At 31.5% G+C, this 21,497-nt stretch overlaps 1 protein-coding gene across 10 annotated transcripts in view; it reads right to left on the bottom strand.

Annotated features, from left to right (window-relative positions):
• The window catches only part of LOC126748381 (uncharacterized), a 116,560-nt gene that overhangs the window by 32,230 nt on the left and 62,833 nt on the right, over positions 1-21,497 (bottom strand). For 8 of the 10 annotated variants that reach the window (XM_050457577.1, XM_050457574.1, XM_050457576.1 and 5 more), the window contains exons 2-7: positions 13,626-13,818; positions 9,997-10,264; positions 8,682-8,831; positions 6,198-6,268; positions 6,054-6,131; positions 4,345-5,985 (exon numbers count right to left, since the gene is read on the bottom strand). In XM_050457577.1, coding sequence (XP_050313534.1) covers positions 4,345-5,985; positions 6,054-6,131; positions 6,198-6,268; positions 8,682-8,831; positions 9,997-10,264; positions 13,626-13,818 — 2,401 coding nt within the window. The remainder of the gene's footprint in view (positions 1-4,344; positions 5,986-6,053; positions 6,132-6,197; positions 6,269-8,681; positions 8,832-9,996; positions 10,265-13,625; positions 13,819-21,497) is intronic. The other 2 variants (XM_050457575.1, XM_050457583.1) reach the window with 2 other exon arrangements.

Below are 21,497 nucleotides of genomic sequence, written 5' to 3'. Positions count from 1 at the left end.
ACTGACCGAACCAGTTTCGGGGAGCTTTGCCACCAGATCCAGCACATATCTACTTACTTCACGATTTCGATAAAAACCAATGCCGTCCTTCGTGTACACTTTTCAAACTCTCCATTAATTAATAAACAATGAATCATCAGTTCTTTCTTGAAGAGATAAATCCATACATAATCATGAGTGAAAGATGCATATTCTTTCACTCACACGTATAACATCTTCATCTGCAACTACTATTGATTATTTGTGTACAAATTTAAATGATGTGTCATGTAGAGTACTCTCGTCTGGTATTTCTGACCATGAAGCCATTCTCGCTAGGATTCCATTCCAACACTGTATTTCCTTCATCTCATTATATAGGAAGAATTTTCAGCAGAGAAAATTTCAATACCTTTTCTTCTACTACAGCTTTGGTTAATTGGAATGCAGTTGACATGGCTCCTGACTCGTTTACTTTGTTATTTCATGTGCTATGTGACAAGATCAATCAGTGTTTGCCTAAAAAAAGCTTAAAATGAAAAATAGAAAACCATGGGTCACAGCAGGCCTCAGAACTTCAGCTAAAAACCTCCGTTTTTTGGCTAATTTTGCAAGTATACAACTAATGCAAACATTATTCTTTATCATCAGAAATATCGTAGTCTCTACAGAAAGACGATAAAAGCAGCAAAGGTTAAATATTATAGTGACCGCTTGAATGTGTCCTCAAATAGGCAGAGAGAATGTTGGTCAATTATAAATAACTTCAGGCATTGTCACAAGAAAGTTTCAGAACCAGAAGTAAGACCAAATAGTTTAAATTATTATTACTGTAATATTCCTCATTTATTGCTCAAGGATGTGAATACTAATATTGATCCTTTGCATCATATTCAACAAGTGTCAGTTCAAAATTCTTGTTTCTTTTATCCTGTTAGCCTTACTGACGTTAAAGATGCAGCTAAAAGCTTAAAAAACCATAAATCAGCTGGAGCTGATGGAATATCATCAAAATTACTACTCCTTTTGCCTGACTCAGCATTGAATGCCTTTCATAATGGCATCTTTCCAGCATGTTTGAAAGAGGCAGTGGTTATCCCTCTTTATAAGGGTGGAGATTTGAGTGAGCCTTGTAATTTCCGTCCAATTTCTATATTATCTACCCTCTCCAAGATCAGAATTTTGTCTTTTTTCCAACATAATTGCATTTTATCTGCAAATCAGTTTGGATGTCAAACGGGAAAAGGGACTCATGACGCTGTTTTCGGCTTTTTGGAGAGTGTCTATGTGTCCTTAAATTCTGTAGAGTCCGCGGCGGCAGTGTTTTGCGATTTATCCAAGGCATTTGATTGTGTAGATTATGGAATACTGCTATCTAAGCTCAATAATTATGGCTTTAGAGGTGTGGCATTGCAATCGCTGGAATCCTATCTGTCTAATCGTACCCAAAGAGTTACAGTATCTGGATGTTTATCCGATTCCAGATCCCTTAAAACTGGAGTACCTCAGGGTTCAGTATTAGGACTACTATTATTTTTGCTCTATATAAATGATTTAGGTTCATTAAAACTGCAGGGCAAAGTAGTTTAGTTTGCTGATGATACCACCATTTTATGGAATCATAGAGATTCTTATAATGTTAGAGCCCAGGTTTTTAAGGATCTTAAGATTTTATCGGAGTGGTGTGCTGCAAACACACAGGCTTGTATTTAATGTGGGCAAAACCTTTATTATGGGATTTAAGTGTGACGTTCAGGGCCTTATGTTTGGTGAAAACTCCCCATTGCAATACAAAGAAAGCTGTAAGTTCCTTGGTGTTACCATTGATGGTCGCCTTCGCTTCGAAGATCACATCCTAAATCTTGCATCAAAATTATCCTCTGGATGCTTTGCAGTAAGAATGGCGGGGCATGAGCTGGGAGGGGTAGTTGCACGTTCAGTGTACTTTTCTCTTATTGAGTCCCATTTTCGTTATGGCTTGCCTTTTTGGGGTTTAAGCAGCAAGGGATTATTAAACATAATTTTTGTGATTCAAAAAAAGGCAGTTAGATACCTATGTTCCGCTGGGTTAAGAGATTCTTGTAAACCTCTCTTTATATCTCAAAAAATCCTAACTCTTTTTTCTCTTTTTATCTTAGAAACAGCTACTCTTATTCATAAATGTCCTAGACCTCCCTCTAACACTGGTCATATTACTCGCCAGGTTAACGATTTTCCCTTACCAATCCCTACATCCTCCCTCACCAAGAACTCACTTATATACCTTAGCAAAAAAATTTACAACCATGTTCCTCTATGTATCAGACAAATTTTAGAAGTTAAGAAATTTAAAAAGGAATTAAAATCACTTTTATTATCCAGGGCATATTATAGCCTTGACGATTTTTTTAATGATACCTTTTGACCTGTGCTCTGACATCTTTTTAGTGTTTTAGTTTGTTTCCTATTAAATATATTAATTTACTTCCTCTAAATTCTGTTTTATTGACAGCTTTAATTATTTTTTTATCAAATTAATCAAAAAGATGCTTTTTTTTATTTTTTCAATCTGTTTTGTTATAATTAATTTTGGTAATGTGTGTAAATTTTATGGTAAAATGTTTTAGATGTTATGTTTGTTTGAAATTTGAAATTTAAAGTGAATTTCAAATTTTTTAGTTTTTAGGATGCTTGTACATAAGATTTTGTTTTGTCTTACGTAATATAGCACATTTTCTTCTTTCTTCTTCTTCTTCTTCTTCTTCTTCTTCTTCATTCACTTAATAAAAGTTACCACTGAATACCCCAACAAGCAAAAGCGAATTAACAATAGTATTCCTGTTTGGGCTACCATGTTGCTTACCATGTTTACCAATAACAAATTATACCAATGAATACACCATCTTCCTACCCCTTATTACCTTATTACTCAATAATCTAGTTTACCCAAAAATCTAGCCTAGATGAAGAGTTCTTTAAGTTCAAAAATAAAGTTTTTACATAACTTTTTTATTGTTTCGAAGCTGTAAACACTCTTGATGTTGTCTCGAATTAAATTAAAAAAAAGTAGATTAAATTAAAAATAAAGATAGTTAAAAGATCTCTTGTTCAAGTATCTTTCGATGTCTTCCCGATTTTTCATATTGCAAAAAATATACTGCAAAAAATACATTAAGGGTAAAAGGGTAAATTCGATATATAAACAGTATACTTATTTAATTCGATGTTTATAAATGTCAACAGGTTGGGATAAACAATATCCCATCCTGTGGTAGAACTCTCCATGAGTGTTCTTCAATATTTCGGCTGGAATAATATTCAGTGTTTACTTACACGAAATACATCTAACAGTGGATTAGGAGCATGTTCCATGACTGTGCCTATAAATTTTCACCGTGATATATCCCTAAAGAAAAAAATTAATTGAAGATAAATCGAGAGATATAGGCAGCCATTTAATGGTACTCCTTGTGCTAATAGTACGATCAATGAAGGTACCTTGTAAAAAGTTGCCAACAATGTTTGCAGGAGGCATAGGACCACAACAAGCATCTTGTTGGCACCAACATCTATTAAGGTTGATATCTTGCTCTAATTGTCGAATAGGTTGTTCCATTGTAAACATCCATATTTTAAACTTATGGATGATTTCCAAAAGAACATGCAACCATTTTTAAAGATGTTTATCCGCGCACTACCAGTTTTAAAATGTAGTTACGCACAGCCCGCTGCTAAACTCCAGTTGCAGAGGAGAACGATGCGGTAGGAGCGTACAAGAATATTGGTAGACAGGACTGAAGGATTGAAGGTATTTCCTATAGTCGGCGCTTTCATTTCCATACCGCTATAAATATCTACTAGAATATATGGAAACTGTACGTTTACTCAAACTTTTAGCATTCAGGTATATACATACAGGGTAACCACAAAATTTGACTTTTAAAACAAAATAATGAACCGAACGTCACCAGACCTTTGCTCTAGAAAACTTTCTTTTTCCTTAAAATACAACAAAGTCTTTTCTTCCTCCCCAAACTTTATATATTATTTTTTTTTAAGGAAAGTATAACTTAAGGTAAATTGGTTACATGCAAGAAAATATAAATAAGTATATTTTTTATGTTAGTTTAAAGAACTTGATAGTAGAAGTGTTTAAAGGATGTACGATACTGATAAGTAGTGAATAATTATTGTATTTTATATGGTTGCCTAAACAGATTCAAGAACAAGTTCAAGTGTCTGTTATAAACAAAATACAATTACGGAATACTACTTAAAATTATAAATACACCCTTTAATTTTTAAAAGTATTGGTAGTTATTCTTAAATCTATGGGTTTTGTAATTTATGTACATGTCAGTAAATTAGTATTTTTTAAGTTATTACCTGATATATATTATTGATTGTTCTTGTTTAGGGTCAAGTGCGTATATTTCAGTAGTCGTAGGCAATGGAGTCGTCTTGGTATGTTTTTCGGTTTTTGAAGGCGACGGTTGTGTTTTAGTTCTTTTTCTGGAAGTATTCACTTTTTTTTCGGGTTTCCGAGTCGTGACTAGTGTCGAAGTTTCAACAAGAAACTGAGAAGAATCAACTTCTCCTTTTTGACCGCGTAATAATTTATTTATTTGTTTAAAAGTTGTCTGCGCAGGAGGTAAAGTTGTAATAGTAATTTTTGTTATATTTGAATATGTATTAGGTATCAAATATTTAATTTGGTTTTTTGTTTCTTCTGAATTTTGCCTTCTTTGAGATTCATGATATTTTGAAGAATATATTGGGGCATATGAATCAGTTTTATTATTCAATTTTAACATTTCTTGATTATTTAATTTTGGCTCTGGGTAGTCATATTCTTCATAATAATATTCGTATTCATCTGAAGATGCCGTTGTTGTAGGAAGCCTATGTCCATTTAATTTAATCTTACTTGAGTAAACATTTTTTACTGTTTGCTTGGTATCATCATAATAATCATCATTATCTAAATGTTCTGTTACAGGTTTAATATTTTGCAATGCTGGTCGCAATGTAGCTGTTAGCAGAGACAATTCTGTATTTTTAATACTATTATTATTTGAATAATTATTTGTACGCTCCTTATTCAATCTTAAACTTTCTACTACTTCTTCAGAATTGGCCTTTATTTTTGAAGGAGATACACTTCTTTTTGTGGTGGTGGTCGTTTTTGTTGTTGTACTGGTAGTGGAGCCTAGTTTGGCCAAAAATGTATCAAAATCAAAATGTGGATTTTCAAATGGGTTATAAATTTCTTTATACTTATTATGGTGGTTATAAAATGCTTCGGGAGGACCTAAGTCATCATCTTCTTCTTCAGAATAATATTCATAGCTAACTGTGACATTTTTCGGATCCTCAACTTTGCTTTCTGTTCCTTTATCTATACTATCTTTATCTGCCTTATTACTATCTGTAGAATCTTCGTATTCCTTTGGTTGATTTATAGTAGGTTTGTGGTTAAGATCCATTTCAATGTGGCTGACACTATTATAGTTTTGTTTTTGTTGTGTTTTATTATTTGTTTCGTATCTTTCAGTAATTTCTTCGATGTCGTGCAGATCATCCTTATACAGATGTTTCTTGCTAGAAGGCTTAATAGTATGGGCAACATTTTGCGAATAATCAGCATAAACTTCATTATTATTTCTAAGAGGTTTCTTAGCTTCGTAATAATTATATTCTTTTACACCTTTATTTATAGGTGATTTTTCATTAGCTTCTCGAAATTGGGTTTTCTTTTTTTCGACTTTAATAGGAGATGGTAAATAATCTTTGTATACATTGGGAATGACATTTTGAAATGTTTTTACTGGATAATGTCTTAACGGTGTCCGAATAGTTGAAAGAACATAGTTCGGAATAAATGGCTGAAAATGCTCGTCGTCTGCCTTGTATGTTATAGGGTTCAAACTATGCGTATTATAGTCAGGTAAAAGTCTGTTATTCGCTAGATATCGTTTTCTAGAGCCAGCATGCCAGTGTGCTGAATGGTCGGTAGAGGGAATTCTTCTAGAAATTATTCTCGATTATTAACTTTAACGGATGAGACCTAGTAAACCACAATTTCAATTAATTACCTTCTGTTTGCTTGTCTCTTTCGTCGTTTCTTCAAAGTAATATGGTTAGTTATTGTTTCGTTCAAGTCTGGCACAGTACTAGTAAGAAGCAAGTCAGTTTTATATACTTTTACCTTCGATATTTTATTTTTTTCAATTTATTACCTATAGTGTTGCAGTTGGGACTGTGTTCCAAATGAGATAACTCCTATTTTCTCTCCACGATCCTTGTAAGTCTAAAAATAAATACAAGATAATCAAAAACTCCTAATCTACTATAGTGTCCATACTTAAGTATGAATTGATTTTCACTAAGAGTTTCTGTAACAAGAGCCAGTAGCAAGGGGACTTAACTTTAATTGACCGCATTCTCATAGTAAGAACGAATGAATACGTGGATGACCTCACTGAGGAGTTTTTGAATTTAATACAACAGTAAAACAACGACTATAATTGGTCTCAGGGGCCGTATTTTTGAAACCATTTGACTTTGATTCGCATACGAAATTAGAGGATTTCGTACGAAAAATCGATATTCGTATTTTCGACCGCATCGTATGCGAACTTTTTCGCATGCGGTGTCTCGAATGGGTATATACCATTCGAATTTCAAAGTTCGTGTGCTATTTTCAATTTAATTCTGCCACTTGTCTTGTTCTGATTTTAAACTAGCTTTTTGTTTTTTTTTTAAATTTGTGTGAGTTGGTTAAGTATTTTCGTACTGTTTTTTTTGTTATTTATTGAAAAAAAAAACAATAATCAAATAGCAAGATTAAATAATCTTGTGCAAAGAAACGTCGTCGGTGCACTGGAAGAGACTGAAACTCTGGCAGATAGAAGGAATAGGATGTACTCTTCATTTCTTGACCCATTTGAAATGTATTGAGATGCTCAATTTAATAAATTATATAGATTAAGCAAGCCTATTACGATGAAATTGATGTGCTCTTTATGTGCTCCAGAGACTGTGTAATCTGTCCGCTACTTTTATCCACAAGGCTTGTGCAGTTTTAGCTGAAGTCTTGGGTGAATTTGCCCAACTTTAATTCCAGGTGCTCTTACATAAATGAAATTAGTTCTTTTTTTGCTCACTCGATACAAAACCGCAATATTTTTTATTTTTTGAATCCATCTTAAAAAAAAGTCAATTCTAAAAACCCAAGAAACGCCATGAAGAAAACCTTAAAATTCTCTGATGTTTTTAAACTTAAAATAATTTTAGGTTAGGTTAAAAAATTTTCATCGTCTTCATCCCGTTTGACCACGAACTTAAAAATATACCTGGACTGCTAATGCATATGGCCAGGATACCCAAAAATGACCACTGCATGGTGGCCGCCATTTTTATAGTGGTTGTGTCCTTTTGATGTTGGTCACTCTGAAAATTTTTAGTGTTGCCAACAAAAAATATATTAAATAACGGTAATGAAGTTGACATTTGACGTATGAGTATAGCGGATTGCTTAGTTTTTGACGATTTGTAAACGACGCTTGGGTATATCGTCTGGAGCAGGCGATGTATCTTTCTCCTTATTTAATACGTGAATAATGTATCACCATCTTTATTTAAAGGTATTTGGTTCAGTTTCTCAAAACCGAATTATTGTGAATTGTCCCTCTGTGTTGTTTATAATAGAATAATATATTGAGTTGTTGACAGAATAATATATTTTTTCTATATAAACCCTTTATAATTACAAACCCTCATAAAATCATCTATATTTTGATTCTTATATATGGTTATACCTATTAATGTGGAAACACTGTACATGGAAGGAAATTAAAACTTGTAATAGTAAAAATAGAAAGAAAATAAGTATTTTTAACTGAATTTGTTAAGTAAATACAAGCAAAAATTTAAATGAATATCATGGTTTTCATGGTATTAGGATTTATAAGATTCAAGATTATCAGAATGATAAAACAAATATTTTAAAGTGCACGCATCTATTCCAAGTTGATTAAAACTTTGTCTCATTTTAGGTGAGGATTACTTTCTTTCATAAATTTTAACGAAATTCTCAGAGAAGTACCAGAAAAATCACAAATCTAACGCAACTATCTTAAATTCTTACCTATATGTAACTTTCTATTTTGTATTTTTGTAAACATAACCTCTCAAAAACTTTAATTGTTTTGTTTCCCTACAGTTGGCACAATTAAAATTTGTCAGAGTGACCAACGTCGAAAGGACACAATCACGCAAAATGGCGGCCCCCTAGTAGTGGTCATTTACTTTTCATTGAATTGGCAGTCCAGGTATATTTTTAAGTTCGTGCGTTTGACATGGCCTCCAATAGCACTCGACTTTGCTACGTTGCCACTACATTTCATGTTCGTATGCGAATGAAATTTCGAATGCTGCTCAAAAATGCACTTTTTAATTCGTGTGCGAATTTTGCCGCTTAACTTAGTTCGCATTCGAAGATTCTCGCATGGTTTCGAAAATACGGCCCCAGATGTTGTAAGAAAAGTAGGTAAAAAAAAAGTAAACGTCCTTATTTTTCTTGATACCATTTCGCGAGTGAATCATCTTAGAACAAATCAGGAAACATGTAGACGAGATCCCTCCTTATATGCAAAATAAACTCCCTTATCAATAGAGGGTGATAAAGAAATACTTCTTTAAAGTCTTAGCTATTTACTTACCGGTAAAGCATTAGTGTGTCTATATCCATCTCTATCCCTTTGAACTTGTCCAACAAGGGACGGTTGTCCGCGATAAACTCGTTGTTGACGATCACTTTCAACTTCCTCAGCTGGTGGAAGGTCTTCCTCCACATCGGCGTATAATTGTTGCTAAAAATAATTATTTAATTGAAGATAATTAAGTATTGGTAATCTAATAAGTCACCTTAATTCCTAAGTCTTATGCTAATGATTTATTTATACCTATTCATATAAGGTAAATTAAAGTTTGCACACTCAGTGATTTCCCCATGGGGTAAGGTGAGGAAAGAAATAACAGCTTTATTTATGATATTTATATCGAAATTAATTTTGCAATATACGTAGTAGATGTTGTCACTTAGTGTGATTATTGGAATAACCCTCTGTCAATGTTAATAAATATTTTTGATAAATGATTAGTATCTATATTCAAAAATGTTTGTAAATCAAAAATATCAATAAAGGAGTATTACATTTTTATAAAAGTATTTTATAACTAGAGAAAAAATACAAACCCTAAGTCTCGGCCTCAAAACAAGTTTGTTTGGGTTTTTATTTTTTCTCTACTTACTCGTACTACTAGTACGTAGGTCTCTTTGAGATAATGGACAAGTTCTTTCAATTCTATTTCATAAGTTTCATCAGTATTGCTTACTTCACTCTGTATGTGAGAAATGGCCAGAAAAAAATAATTTAAAAAAATGAAAATATTAAAGCTTTACAAAAATGTGTCGTGAAAAATTCATTTAATCTTTAGCTATTAACATGAAAATAAAAACAACTTATAGACTTTATTGACAAAAACAGTAGAAATTCGTTAATTTAAAGGCAATTCTCACCTCCATAAAACTAAATTCTCACATGTGGGACTAATAACTGAAAAATCTTACTATGAAGTAAAGCTAATTATTAAAGTTGCAGTTGCATAGTATACATACATCAAAGCCACTGCATATTATTGTCAATAATAACTTTAATCAGAACTTTTCAGAAGCATTATACAGATCCTTGATATAAGAAAAAATACGTGATAGAGCGAACTGCATCACCAAGACTAATTTTAACCTTATCTAGAGTTACAACATAGTACAAAGCTAAAATTTATTTTTGTTTTTTTTTAAATAACAACCACACCTAATTTTCTTAACTTATACAAGGATAATTGTATTGGAAATGTGCTATTATAGTTGCAAATAAAAAATACGCATTATAAATTAGAAATCACGTGTATATACATATGTCACGTATCGTATACGATTGTCACTATCACATATAATAATTATATTTTATTTACCTTAATAATTTCTTGTTGATTTTGAAGTTGCCTTGGTTGTCCCCTAGTAGTTACGACAGCTTTTGGCTGTGGTGGAGGGGGTGGTGGTATCGAATATTTGCTTGACAAATCAGTTCTGACATCATCTTTTTCTTGACTTCGAGATCTTTCCCTACCTCTTGATGTTTGAGAATGAGTACCAGTTGAAGCAGAGGCTGCTGGGTGGTTAGAGATTTCTAGTCCATCACAGCCCACGTTTCTCGGCCAGTCACATGTTTGAAGTTCATGGCTGAAATAAAAAATATATTTCAGCTTAAGTTAATGATTGACATTGAGAAACCTCGTTCAGAGAAAAAAAATACTGAAATTTAGAATGTCAAAAAGTTTATTCTTGTATACACAGTTTATCTCAATAGTAATGATACAAACTTTTGCAATAAACCCGATAAAAATTATATCTACACTTAAACAACTTTAAAATACTGATAATGTTACAGTAATAATGGGTCGGAATGACAAAAAAAAATTGTTGGGATATTCGACAAGTATTGAAAAGTAAATTGGGGAAAAGATTATATAACTTTTTTTAGTGAAGATGTTTTATTTTTTTCTCTCAGCAGAAAGGTATCACATCTTATCAAAACAATTTTCTTTTTGCTCATTGACTTGCCGTAGAGGAACTAATAAATAGAAACATGCTTAACCCAATCATCCTTACTTTTTTTACTTTCCTTATGCGAGAAATAAGAGTCACAGCTTAAGGAAGATAAGCATTATTAAAAAAAATTAACATTTAGAAAAATATATGCTGTAATATACTTTTAGTATACTTCATTCTGTAATCAGTGCCAGAATGAATTATATTAGCCAGTATATTCGCCCTTGTTTCGGAAGGGGCATCTGCAGAGCCATCTAAAAGTCACGAAAATGTAAATCACTCAAATCAAAATAGTATGTCTCATGTTCACTTTTACGTCATAGCGCCATCTAACAGTCATGCTTTAAAACATGTATTAAGGTATTTAGCGACGTAAAGGTCAACTATTCGAATAAATGTGCGTTAAAATAAATTTAAATAAAAAGTCGTACAAAAAGTATACTCTATAACATATGCAGATTTTAAAATTTTACACTGGTAGAGCCGTTCCAATTTTCACAATTTTCTACAATTCTTTTGGTCTAAAAAAATATACATGGCAAAGTGGCCAAAAATAATCTTTTAACTACCTAAAGAAATAACTCACAATGGAAGAGGGAAATAATAGTAACTCGTTGATGAACCTTTCATCATTTGATTTCTATTTGTACTCTACTGTAAGTAAAGATCACAGGTTTGGCACAACTTGTAAGGTAACGAAAGTTATATTTTTTAACTTCCTGTTATGGACAAATTAGTAAAGCATAAAACACTATATTTTACCCGATTATAAAAACCAGCAAATTTTTCAATTATCCAGTACTTTCAATACTAATACTATACTTTTATTTAATAATACCTACCTGGTATATGAAAAATATGCTGTTTCTTTAGGTATTTACATTTCTTTTTCTTTTTTATTACTTAACTTGATCTTAAATTTACGTAACCAGGGTTTGACTAGTATAATAGTAATGACCTTTGTAAGAAGCTTTTTCGTTAAATATTAGCAACATGGACAACAAAAACAGGCATTTAGTTAAGAAGAGCAGCAACTGCTCGACAGCTGACCAGTCAATACTATATTGCAAGATATGCTTGTCGGTAAAAACCTAATCTCAATCTGTCAAACCTGTATTACGGCACTGTTCTCAAATAAGTCAAGATTTACTTTCTTTATAAATGATCGTCGCGTAAGAGTAGATCGCAGATTTTAGATGAAAGTTTTAAATTTGGCACACATCATTAGCAATCTCAATTCTACTGTTTGGTTCCTAACTCATTTTACAAAACTTCAAAATGGTGGATATTATAGCAGATATGGTAAGAGATCCACAACAGCGTATTTTCACAGTTGATGACACGTGTGATATGTCTTCTACTACTTGAAAAGCGTACTTGAAAAACTTAGACTTCATCCGTATAAAATTTAAATGGTTCACCAATTATCAGAAGATGATCCTGATCGACGTATGGAATTCTGCGCAGTAATGACCGACAGAATAGGATACCAGCCTGTTTATGTGAAGAACGTTCATAGACAAAATATCCGTTATTGGAGCGACGTAAATCCCCACATATTTCGTAAAACACACACATAATACCCAGAAATAATAAATGTGTAGGCTGGCATATTAGAGAATCACATTGTTGGGCCTCTCTATTTGGACCAAAATTTGACAGGGGATCTCTACTTAAACATGTTAGAAAATGCAGTAGAACCACTGATCCTTAAGAATAATTGAAAACAACCCTCATGAATTTGAGTTGGAAACAGTTTTTAATCAAGATGTGGCACCGCCTCACTTTAGCAGAAATGTTAGAGAATATTTGACTAATACCCTAATCGGTGGATTGGTCGTCGAAGGCCTACCGAGTGACCAGCCAGGTCGCCCGATCTTACACCTCTAGACTTTTTTTTAATGGGGCTACTTGAAACAAAACGTCTACATCACCCAGCCAAAATCTATCTAGGATCTACGTCAAAGAATAATTGATGCATGTCGCAATATTGATGTGTCCACTTTCCAAAATGTTCGTGAAGAGTTCTCCAATAAATTATTTTACTTCCTTGAAGTTAATGATGCATATTTTCAACATCTTTTGTAGTGAAATAGTTACATTTCTGTGTTACCTAAAGTTTTATTATTTTAAATGGAAATCAAAATGCGAAAAATAAGATTTTGAAAGGCTGCTATTTTGCTATGGCTAGAAGTAATGACTTAATATTCTAGGACCATAAATCATTTAGTGGGAGCTTTCAAACGAAGTATCGCATGACTCCCCTTTCTATTTAATTTTATTTTTCAAAACGGCGTCAAACGCATTCAAAAGATAAGAGGAGGGGGGAGGAGAACAATTAAGAGCTGCACTATATAGTACGTACAGTAAAAATGTTCTGACAAACTTTGGCTAGCGCTAGGTCGCCGAATCTCAATCTAATTATAATAGAAAGATAAAATAAAAAATATATAAAATTAATATAATAGAAGGTCTGCTGAGTGTTAAAAGTATGTTAAATCCACTGAAAATTATGGAACTGTTTGAAGCACTTTCAGAAGAGTAGAATGTAGTTCAAAAGGGTATATTCAGAATTTGATTTAGGGTCTGAAAAGACCTTGCAAGGCAAAGAGTGCCAAGTAAATTTTTTTTAGATTCGTAATAATTTTAATTTTCTTTTAGAGTTATCTTTAAATAAAACGATTCAAACAAATAAAATGTCGATTGTCGTAAAATTGAAAAAAAAAGGGTAAATTTGTTTTTAGTGCACTGAAAATAAATTTCCTTTTTAAATAAAAAACAATAAACTGAATTAATTTAAAAAACTATTATTAATACCAATGTTAAAGAAAATGTTACATGTTATATGGAAAAAGTAGGTAGTATAGGATAAAATTAAAAAGTTATTATATATTTTTAGTTAAATATATATTTTTGTATAACAGCTGTGTTCAAATAAAAAAGGGAATATAATAAAGGGTTATAAAAAGGGGAAATTTGGTCATATTTGTACCTGTACATGAGCCCTCCAGTACATGACTCCAGTAGTGCTCCACCAAAGACACATACATAATATTGAGTACAGTCGCTCGGATGTGGATAATAGCCAAATTCCTCTGGGCAATCGAAATTCGCTCTTTCTCGTCCTTTTGTTTCAGATGAACTTGGAAGGGGTCTTGATACTTTTCTTTGACATTCAATGAGATCTGAAAGTAAGAAAAATATATTCATAGATAGGCTTATCAGATTTGAAACAATAAATAATAATTCGCTTGTATACTTAAAATAAAAATAATATGTGTAAACAAAGACGGAAATTGCTAAAATTAGAATGAAAAATAATTATTTCCAGAAAACTTATTTATATTCTATATTTTTCTTTTTTTTCATAGATTAGGAGAATGTCCTATTAATCCATATAATTTTTTTTTGTATCAGGTGTGATTTTACTCATCTGTCTTCATTATATGTGTCGAGGTCTCTCAGGGGCTTTTTATGTCTTGTTTTCTACTTTTGCCCTATCATTGTTAATTCAGTTAAAGTGGTGCCTCCATTCTTTGCGACTCTCTCTGGCCCATCTAAGGGTCGTATCTTTATCCGGTGACATGAACCGCATTATTAGCATGGCGACATATTTTAATATCTTTCTTTCCCTTTCTGTTTCTATCTATCTAATTAATCATTATATTGAAAAGGGTTGAGCTCAAACTGTCTCACTGCATTTTCTGATCTTATAAATATAGTATAAATAAGTTATAAATAAGTCTTTAGATCGTCCTTAATAATTGTGCTAATCCCAGGATTTATGATTCTAAATTTTAACAGCTTGAGGATATCTGTCAGTCTCACTTTATCACATGCTTTCATGGGGTCCACAAAACAAATAAAGGCGATTTTATTAAATTCAATGATTTTTTCAATTTAGCGAATAATGAATAGCACGTTGACAGTCAAGTAAGTTATTTGCATGAATGCAAAGATGTTAAAACCTAAATACATCTTTGTTATAAATCTGAGTTATTCTGAATTATGTTAGGAGATTGTGATTGGATATTATTCCGTATAATATACATTTTACATTCTACGTTGTAATTCTTCTAATTATACTAACAAGCTGTTCAAAGAGAACATATAAATAAATATTACATAATAATTGTCTGATTAAAGATAATTTTATATGGAAGGTTTTGTAAATTTTATGATGACCTTTATAAGACTGACCTATTAATGAGGATATTGCAAATCTTTTAATATTTTGTTCATATCATACTTTCTCATCTAGAACAATAATAAGCCTATTTTTAATAAGCAAATATTTTTTGGTTTGTCGAATTTACCCCCTTACAAAACATCCTTTTACTTTTTTCGCTTGTTAAAACTATGCAAACTGCAACCACGCGAAGAAAGAATGGTCGAAGATGTTGAAATGAGCTACAAAGTGATTTCCTGTTATTGCTATTCTAATAAGGATGTTTAAAAGTTCTTACAAGAAATATTTTGGTCGTATATTTTTGTAACATTTAACTTAAACTTTCTAATTTTAATTGATCCTAATTTAGTATTAAGTATTTCCCGTTATAAAAGCTAGTTTGCAATACCAAATCTTTTCCAAGCATACCTTTAAATACTCCTTTCCTATAAAAAAGCGATAAGACATCTGCAATAGGGTGCTAATGTTTAAAACTATAGATAGTGGCTTATGGAATTCCCTAATGCGTTCTCTCCTCGTCACTGAGTTTCCTCAGGAACATGCTAAGTTCTAAACTGCTAGTGCTCTTCCAACCAACTTCTGTGCCTCGTCTTTGGTGTATGTATACATATTGTGCGAGGGGTTCTTTTCCTAAATGTTTTCCCACGCCCTACTGTGTGATTTTGTTTCACTATTCGATTTAGCTGTCGGTATAAATAGATTCAGCTCACTACCAGCTAGGGGTCGGACAGATTGTGGAATCGCATTTTAGAGAAAAGGTGAGAATAAAAGACAACCATGCGTGATTAAGTAAAGGATGATGCGGAAGTCTGCATTGGTTCTAATTAAGAACATTTTCGGTAAATGCAATTTAATTTTTTCCTGTGACTTTTCTGGGTAATAGAAATAGAACAATTTCTGTGCTGCTCAAAGAAATATTAAAAAAAATCTGGTTAATGTCATTGTCTTGAAGGAGAGACTTGTCCTCTTCGCAGAGTACCAATCTTTCAACCCTTATATGACTAGATTTGTTAATTATTTTATTTTGAAACTTCTCAGTGAATAAATTGATTGACGGTAAAACTGGTAAATGTGAGACATAAAAACAGAACTACGAATATTGTGTGCGTGCGAATCAGCATGATGATAGTGTGAACAATACGTTGTGATGGAAGAAGTCATCATAAGAAGCGATTGTTAATGATGGCAGTTAAATTTTAGCTTAAGTTTACCTTTGGCAAATAAATTAAATAATTCTTTTCAATTTACTCTAGCTTATGTTTCATGTTAACATACAAACCAATTGTTAAACTCGTCCTTGACGATTCATAATAAGAATTAAAGGTTAGGATGACAGACTTAAATGTTATATAATATAAACATAATATCGCAGACTTCATGGCCTATAGAGTACTTATGAAACAAAATATTTTATAAATGTCATTAAAGCCCTAAAAATTATTTTCTTCAACAATAATTTTTTTAATTATATAAGGTCTTATTAAATTAATAAATACATATTGTTGCAAATTCGACTTAAATGCAACATAAATATCACTTGTTCTGGTTTAAATATAATTGGGTTTGATTGCAACCACAACCATAATACAGTTATTTACAACCTTTTTACAGAATGAGTTGCAAAAACATGTACCTGTCTGTAATTTATGACCGTTGCATAATGTGCTAAGGGTCAAATAGTTACGCAAGTTCTATATACTTCTTAATTATAGTTCACTTTATTCTTGACATTTAAGTTTCTGAGGCAAACTTTCCATACATCGTGTTTTTGCCCCATAGATTCGATAGGCTGTAATTTTTTAAAAATGCTCTATGTAACAACTATAAAATAACAAAGTAAATTTTTTTCTTAAGGGCTTGAGCTATTGTTTACTAGGTATTTGTAATTTGTAACTTGAAGGAGATTCTCATATTCCTTCAGTGGCAAACTAATCGGTTGTGACATTGTTGTGACTTGCAAGTAATTATAACCCTGATCCAATGTAGGCGTAAATATTAATTCATATTTCGCTATGTATATCAAACGTAATGGGTAGATCCGGTTTTAATTAAAATTATCACACACTGCGGTTATGAAAACATGCATAAGAAATTTTCTAATCTGACGGTTGCGTCCTATCCATAGATTACCTTTAAGCAAGTTCGCACGATACATAACTACAACTAATTGCTTTACTTGTTGCTATGGGTATTGTTTCTTGATAATTAGATCAGGTTTAAAATGAATTTATTTATTTACTTTTGTTTGTTTGTAGTTAGTTCTTAAAAATCGTAGTAGAAGAAATAATACGTATATTAAAGACGCACATTAAATATTATTTGCTCCCTTTTATTTTTCAGTTAACGCTTTTGGGCACAAAAAATTTGTTATAAATTTAGCGCTATTCTTGATTCTTGATCATAATACCTTACAATCATTATAAGTTATGGCCATTTTAATTAACGACGATGTTGTTGTATGTGGCGCGATCTAGTGGTGCTAGTTAAATACTATAATATTCAATAAGAATAAATAATAAGAATACACCGTTTTCTTGTAATCTGTCAAATAGATCTCAACATATTTTAATAAACGTCTTTCAAAAAATCAGTTTTAGCCCCTGTAGCACGAAAACCATTTTCCTATAATAAATAAAGGTAAAATGCTTTATTTTGATGTCAGGTATCATATACATTGACCTATGTCCTATAAATTACGAAACAATCTATATTATTACGCAAAGTATTAAGTGTATTTATGGCAAAATAAATGATTTTGAATTTGACTTTGAATTTAACGACTTAACTGCACTCACTGCAAAGCCAGTGATGTTGAATGAAAAAGCCGTGTTTGTTTATTTCAATATAGATGCTATTTAGTTATTGCAGTAAATCTTCGAAAATTTCCTGTCTAACTCGCAATTTTCATCATTATTGCTACCTACCTTGTAGCCTGATACATTTTGGTATCAAGCCAGAACCACCTTGCATCTCTTTGACTCGAATTTATTATTATAACCATTGCATTTTGTTGCACAAGTTACACTATATGCTAACATTGACATTTTTTACGTGTTTAGAATTTTATATGTTATTTCAACGCCTATTAACCATTTAATGTATAATTTATTACCACTTCAATGAGAATATTAAGAAACGTTGGAATAATGTATGTATGATATAATACTGATACGGAAACCCTATATCAGTATTTTGTTTAACCAAGGTTTTTAATAAATTTTATAAATAGATCAGGAAACCAAATTATCCAGGAAAGCAGTAAATGTCATTTATAGGTGAACTTACCAAATTAGTACGAAAATATGCATATACTGAAGTAAATAAGTATAGCTATTAAGAATGGCTCACAAAAACATACAAAAATCTTATATAAATAGATTGACCCAGCCAAATATCTTCTTTCCTACTAATACGAAACAAGACAACTACTATAAGTATTTATTAAGTCGCTTCTAATATATGGTACTCGTAGTAGTTATTTCGTGAAAAAATATTTTCTTGCAAAAATTTTCTGACACTTCTTATGATTTTTAAGTTTTATTCATCATATTATCTTATTTCAGTTTCATTTGTTAGATTATCTTGTAAAATTTAAACAATAAAAAGTAGACGACGTGTATGATTCAAAAGAGATGTAGTGTACAGTTAAGTATATTTGAAAAAATAGCATGTTGTACAAAAAGATTTTCAAGATGAGACGGATTTTAAGACATAATGGAATAACTGGACTAATTAGTACATTAAGTCAAAGACACAGATGCCATATCGATAGATAAAAGTATGATTAAAGCAGTTTGTTAATCTTTGCAGAGGTGTTGTAATAAACAAAGCTTAAAAAATTATTAGGTAATTACAGATAATATTAAAATAAATATGCAGTAATGAATACCTAAATATTAAATAACTAAAAAAAAATATACTCTTTCAGCTGATCATTTAGTACACTTTTATGACATTTTCTCCGATTAAAGAAAGAGGTGGTTTTTGTAGTTATACCTGCTACTGTATAGAAAGCAAATCCTTGATTTTTGGACGTCACAAATTTTAGAAGATTTGGGACAAATGCAAAAAATATTATTTTCCAACGTGCAATAAAATCTTGGCAAGCAGATAAGTTGCAATGCCAATTGCAAAGACAAGAACGGTTTTGATTTGTTGTAGAACCTGCATCCATCAATTTGTTGACAAATCGGAAGAATCGCGGGTTGATTGTACGATCACCACGCAAGATTCTTGCATTATTATTAATGAAATAAGCAAAAAGGTCTGAAAGAATTTGTGGGAGTTTTCGAAGAATGAATTGGTAAGAATGTCGTTAATTTTGCTGACATTCAGACCAAGATCCATAGGGATTTGGTAATATTATTGGATGATATCAGCAAGTTGACGAAGATAATTTCAACGTGACCATACTGGATTCTGTCAGTTTGGTTACAAGGACAGTCTGCCAAGAAAAGAAAAAGAGCCGTTTACGCTGGTGGAAGGACGAACAGTCCGGCATCGCAATCTGAAGTTGTCGGAATCACATATCGTAGACACGCCTGAAGACAGTGACAACAAAAATCAGGAAAGAGACCAAATTATTATTCCCTTTGAATTGAACTCTTTCGAAGATTTCATTAAAAATCACTATTGACCTTAATTCCAAAGATAATTTGATTCATTCTGAAATGTGTGCAGGGCCTGATAAGATACCTAATTTTTCCCTAAAGAAATGCATTTTTTGATTGACCATACCCATTTTGCATATTTTTTTATAAATCCCTAAATACTAGTTATTTTGTTATTATGTGTTATTATGTTAATGTTATGGATCCTTTTCTTTATGTTATAGGTTTTTTTCTTCTATGGTTATATAAGTGTGTTACTGAAATATCTTATACTATACATGGGTGGTTTTATACCTGAAGCTACTAAAGCCTTATGAGCCTTATACCTGCTGAGCCCGGAATGCCTCAGGGCTCTCATTGTGTTCCTAAATAGCACTTCTGATATAGTATAGCCTTTATGTTTGCAGGCAATACAAAGTTTTTGTCGAGAAATGAACTGTGTTAGATACCATTAATGTCCAAAAGTATGTGAATTCTTTTTTTTAATAGTGTATGGAGAAGAAAATACTTTTGAATCCAAGCAAATATCATAATATTCTATTTATAAGGTAAAGAGGCCATATACATCATATTCACTGTATATACATGTTTGACAATAAACCCTGTCGATGTAAAATCTGAGATTCTGGTCTAGGCGTCATAATTGAAGGTCACATTCTCCAGTGACAAATTATATTTATGAAAGTACTTGGCTTTGTTTACAGATCCCGGATTTAGCAGTATCTACTTTTAAGATGCCGTATCGTTCTCTGCTGCGACCTGTTCTGGAATTGTCATTTGTTATATGGTCCTCATTATTTGATCTTATGTCCAACAGATTTAAAGAGATTTTAGGAGAGTGCAAAATAAATGTTCAAGAGTTATCGCGTTTAGGGCTGATTATCACAGAGGAGAATATAAATAGGAATAAATTAGAAGCAATTTAGATTTATACTTTTTGAAAGCAAGGAGAGATTTAATTGATATGTGCTTCTTGCATCGAATTATCAATGCTGCGATTTACTGTTTTCAGCTATTTTCCTTGATTATATTAAGAACTGGAAATAGGCTATCTAACAGTTTCTTTACACTCTTCTAAAGAACTAATTATGGCATTAATAAATCTTTTTCTCAGGTAGATTGTAAGGCTGGTAAGCAAATGAGAAAATTCCAAAATTGGTAAATTTAAAAATTATTTAAAGCATATTTTCTGATACTTTATAACATTTGTTTTATTAGTTTTTTTCTGATTTATACAAATTTAAATTCAAAAAATATTTATTTGCCTAAGAAAATAAAAATACAAAACGTCAATTACTAAATTTACAATGTTAATTTTCTAGCAAATAGGTATGCACCTTGATTTTAAAAGAACCGATACATAAATCCACTTTAAATATAAAAGGACTTGTACGATGCGCCCTTAGAAAATATATTTTAATTTGAACATATATATGTATTTCCTTTTTTTAACTAAAAAAAACGCAATGTGGATGCTAAAAGCAAGGGCAGGCAACGAACAGAACAGGAAGGCTTAAAGAATTCTTTTAATATATTTTTTTAATCTATAAAAATTATAATTTTTTGCATAAGCAGGCAAATGATTCTACATTTGAATAGCAACAAAGCTGAAAGATCGCTAATACGCGGCTGTACAATGTTGGTCTATTCAATAGAAATTAAAATATTTAGTATTGTGGGAGTGATCACAAATATTAAATAGCTCTTTTAGATACGGTGGTTGCCCAGTTTTAATTATGGGTTTTGATAAGAGTGAAGATAAAGTTATCTATTATGTAATAATTTATTTTGTAAAATGAGGATTCCCGTAAACTTAATAAAAAAAAAAATATGCTTTAAAAATTCAAATTACAAATGTACCAATAGTGGGTAAAGCCAAAAATTTAGGTTTTATTTGTTAATAGTAGCTTATATGCGTCTAAGCGATCTACAAAATCTAAAGCGTCATATTGCAGCCAAAACTAAATACTTCTCATGTAATACATTAATATTATCTTTGACTATTTATATATATATAGCGTTTAAGACTTTTGTATATATATATATATATATATATATATATATA

This window comes from Anthonomus grandis, chromosome 22 (genome assembly GCF_022605725.1).
Source record: "Anthonomus grandis grandis chromosome 22, icAntGran1.3, whole genome shotgun sequence".
NCBI lineage: Eukaryota > Metazoa > Arthropoda > Insecta > Coleoptera > Curculionidae > Anthonomus > Anthonomus grandis.
The sequence above is the reverse complement of the archived record's forward strand: the minus strand, read 5'-3'. Positions and strand labels throughout refer to the sequence as shown.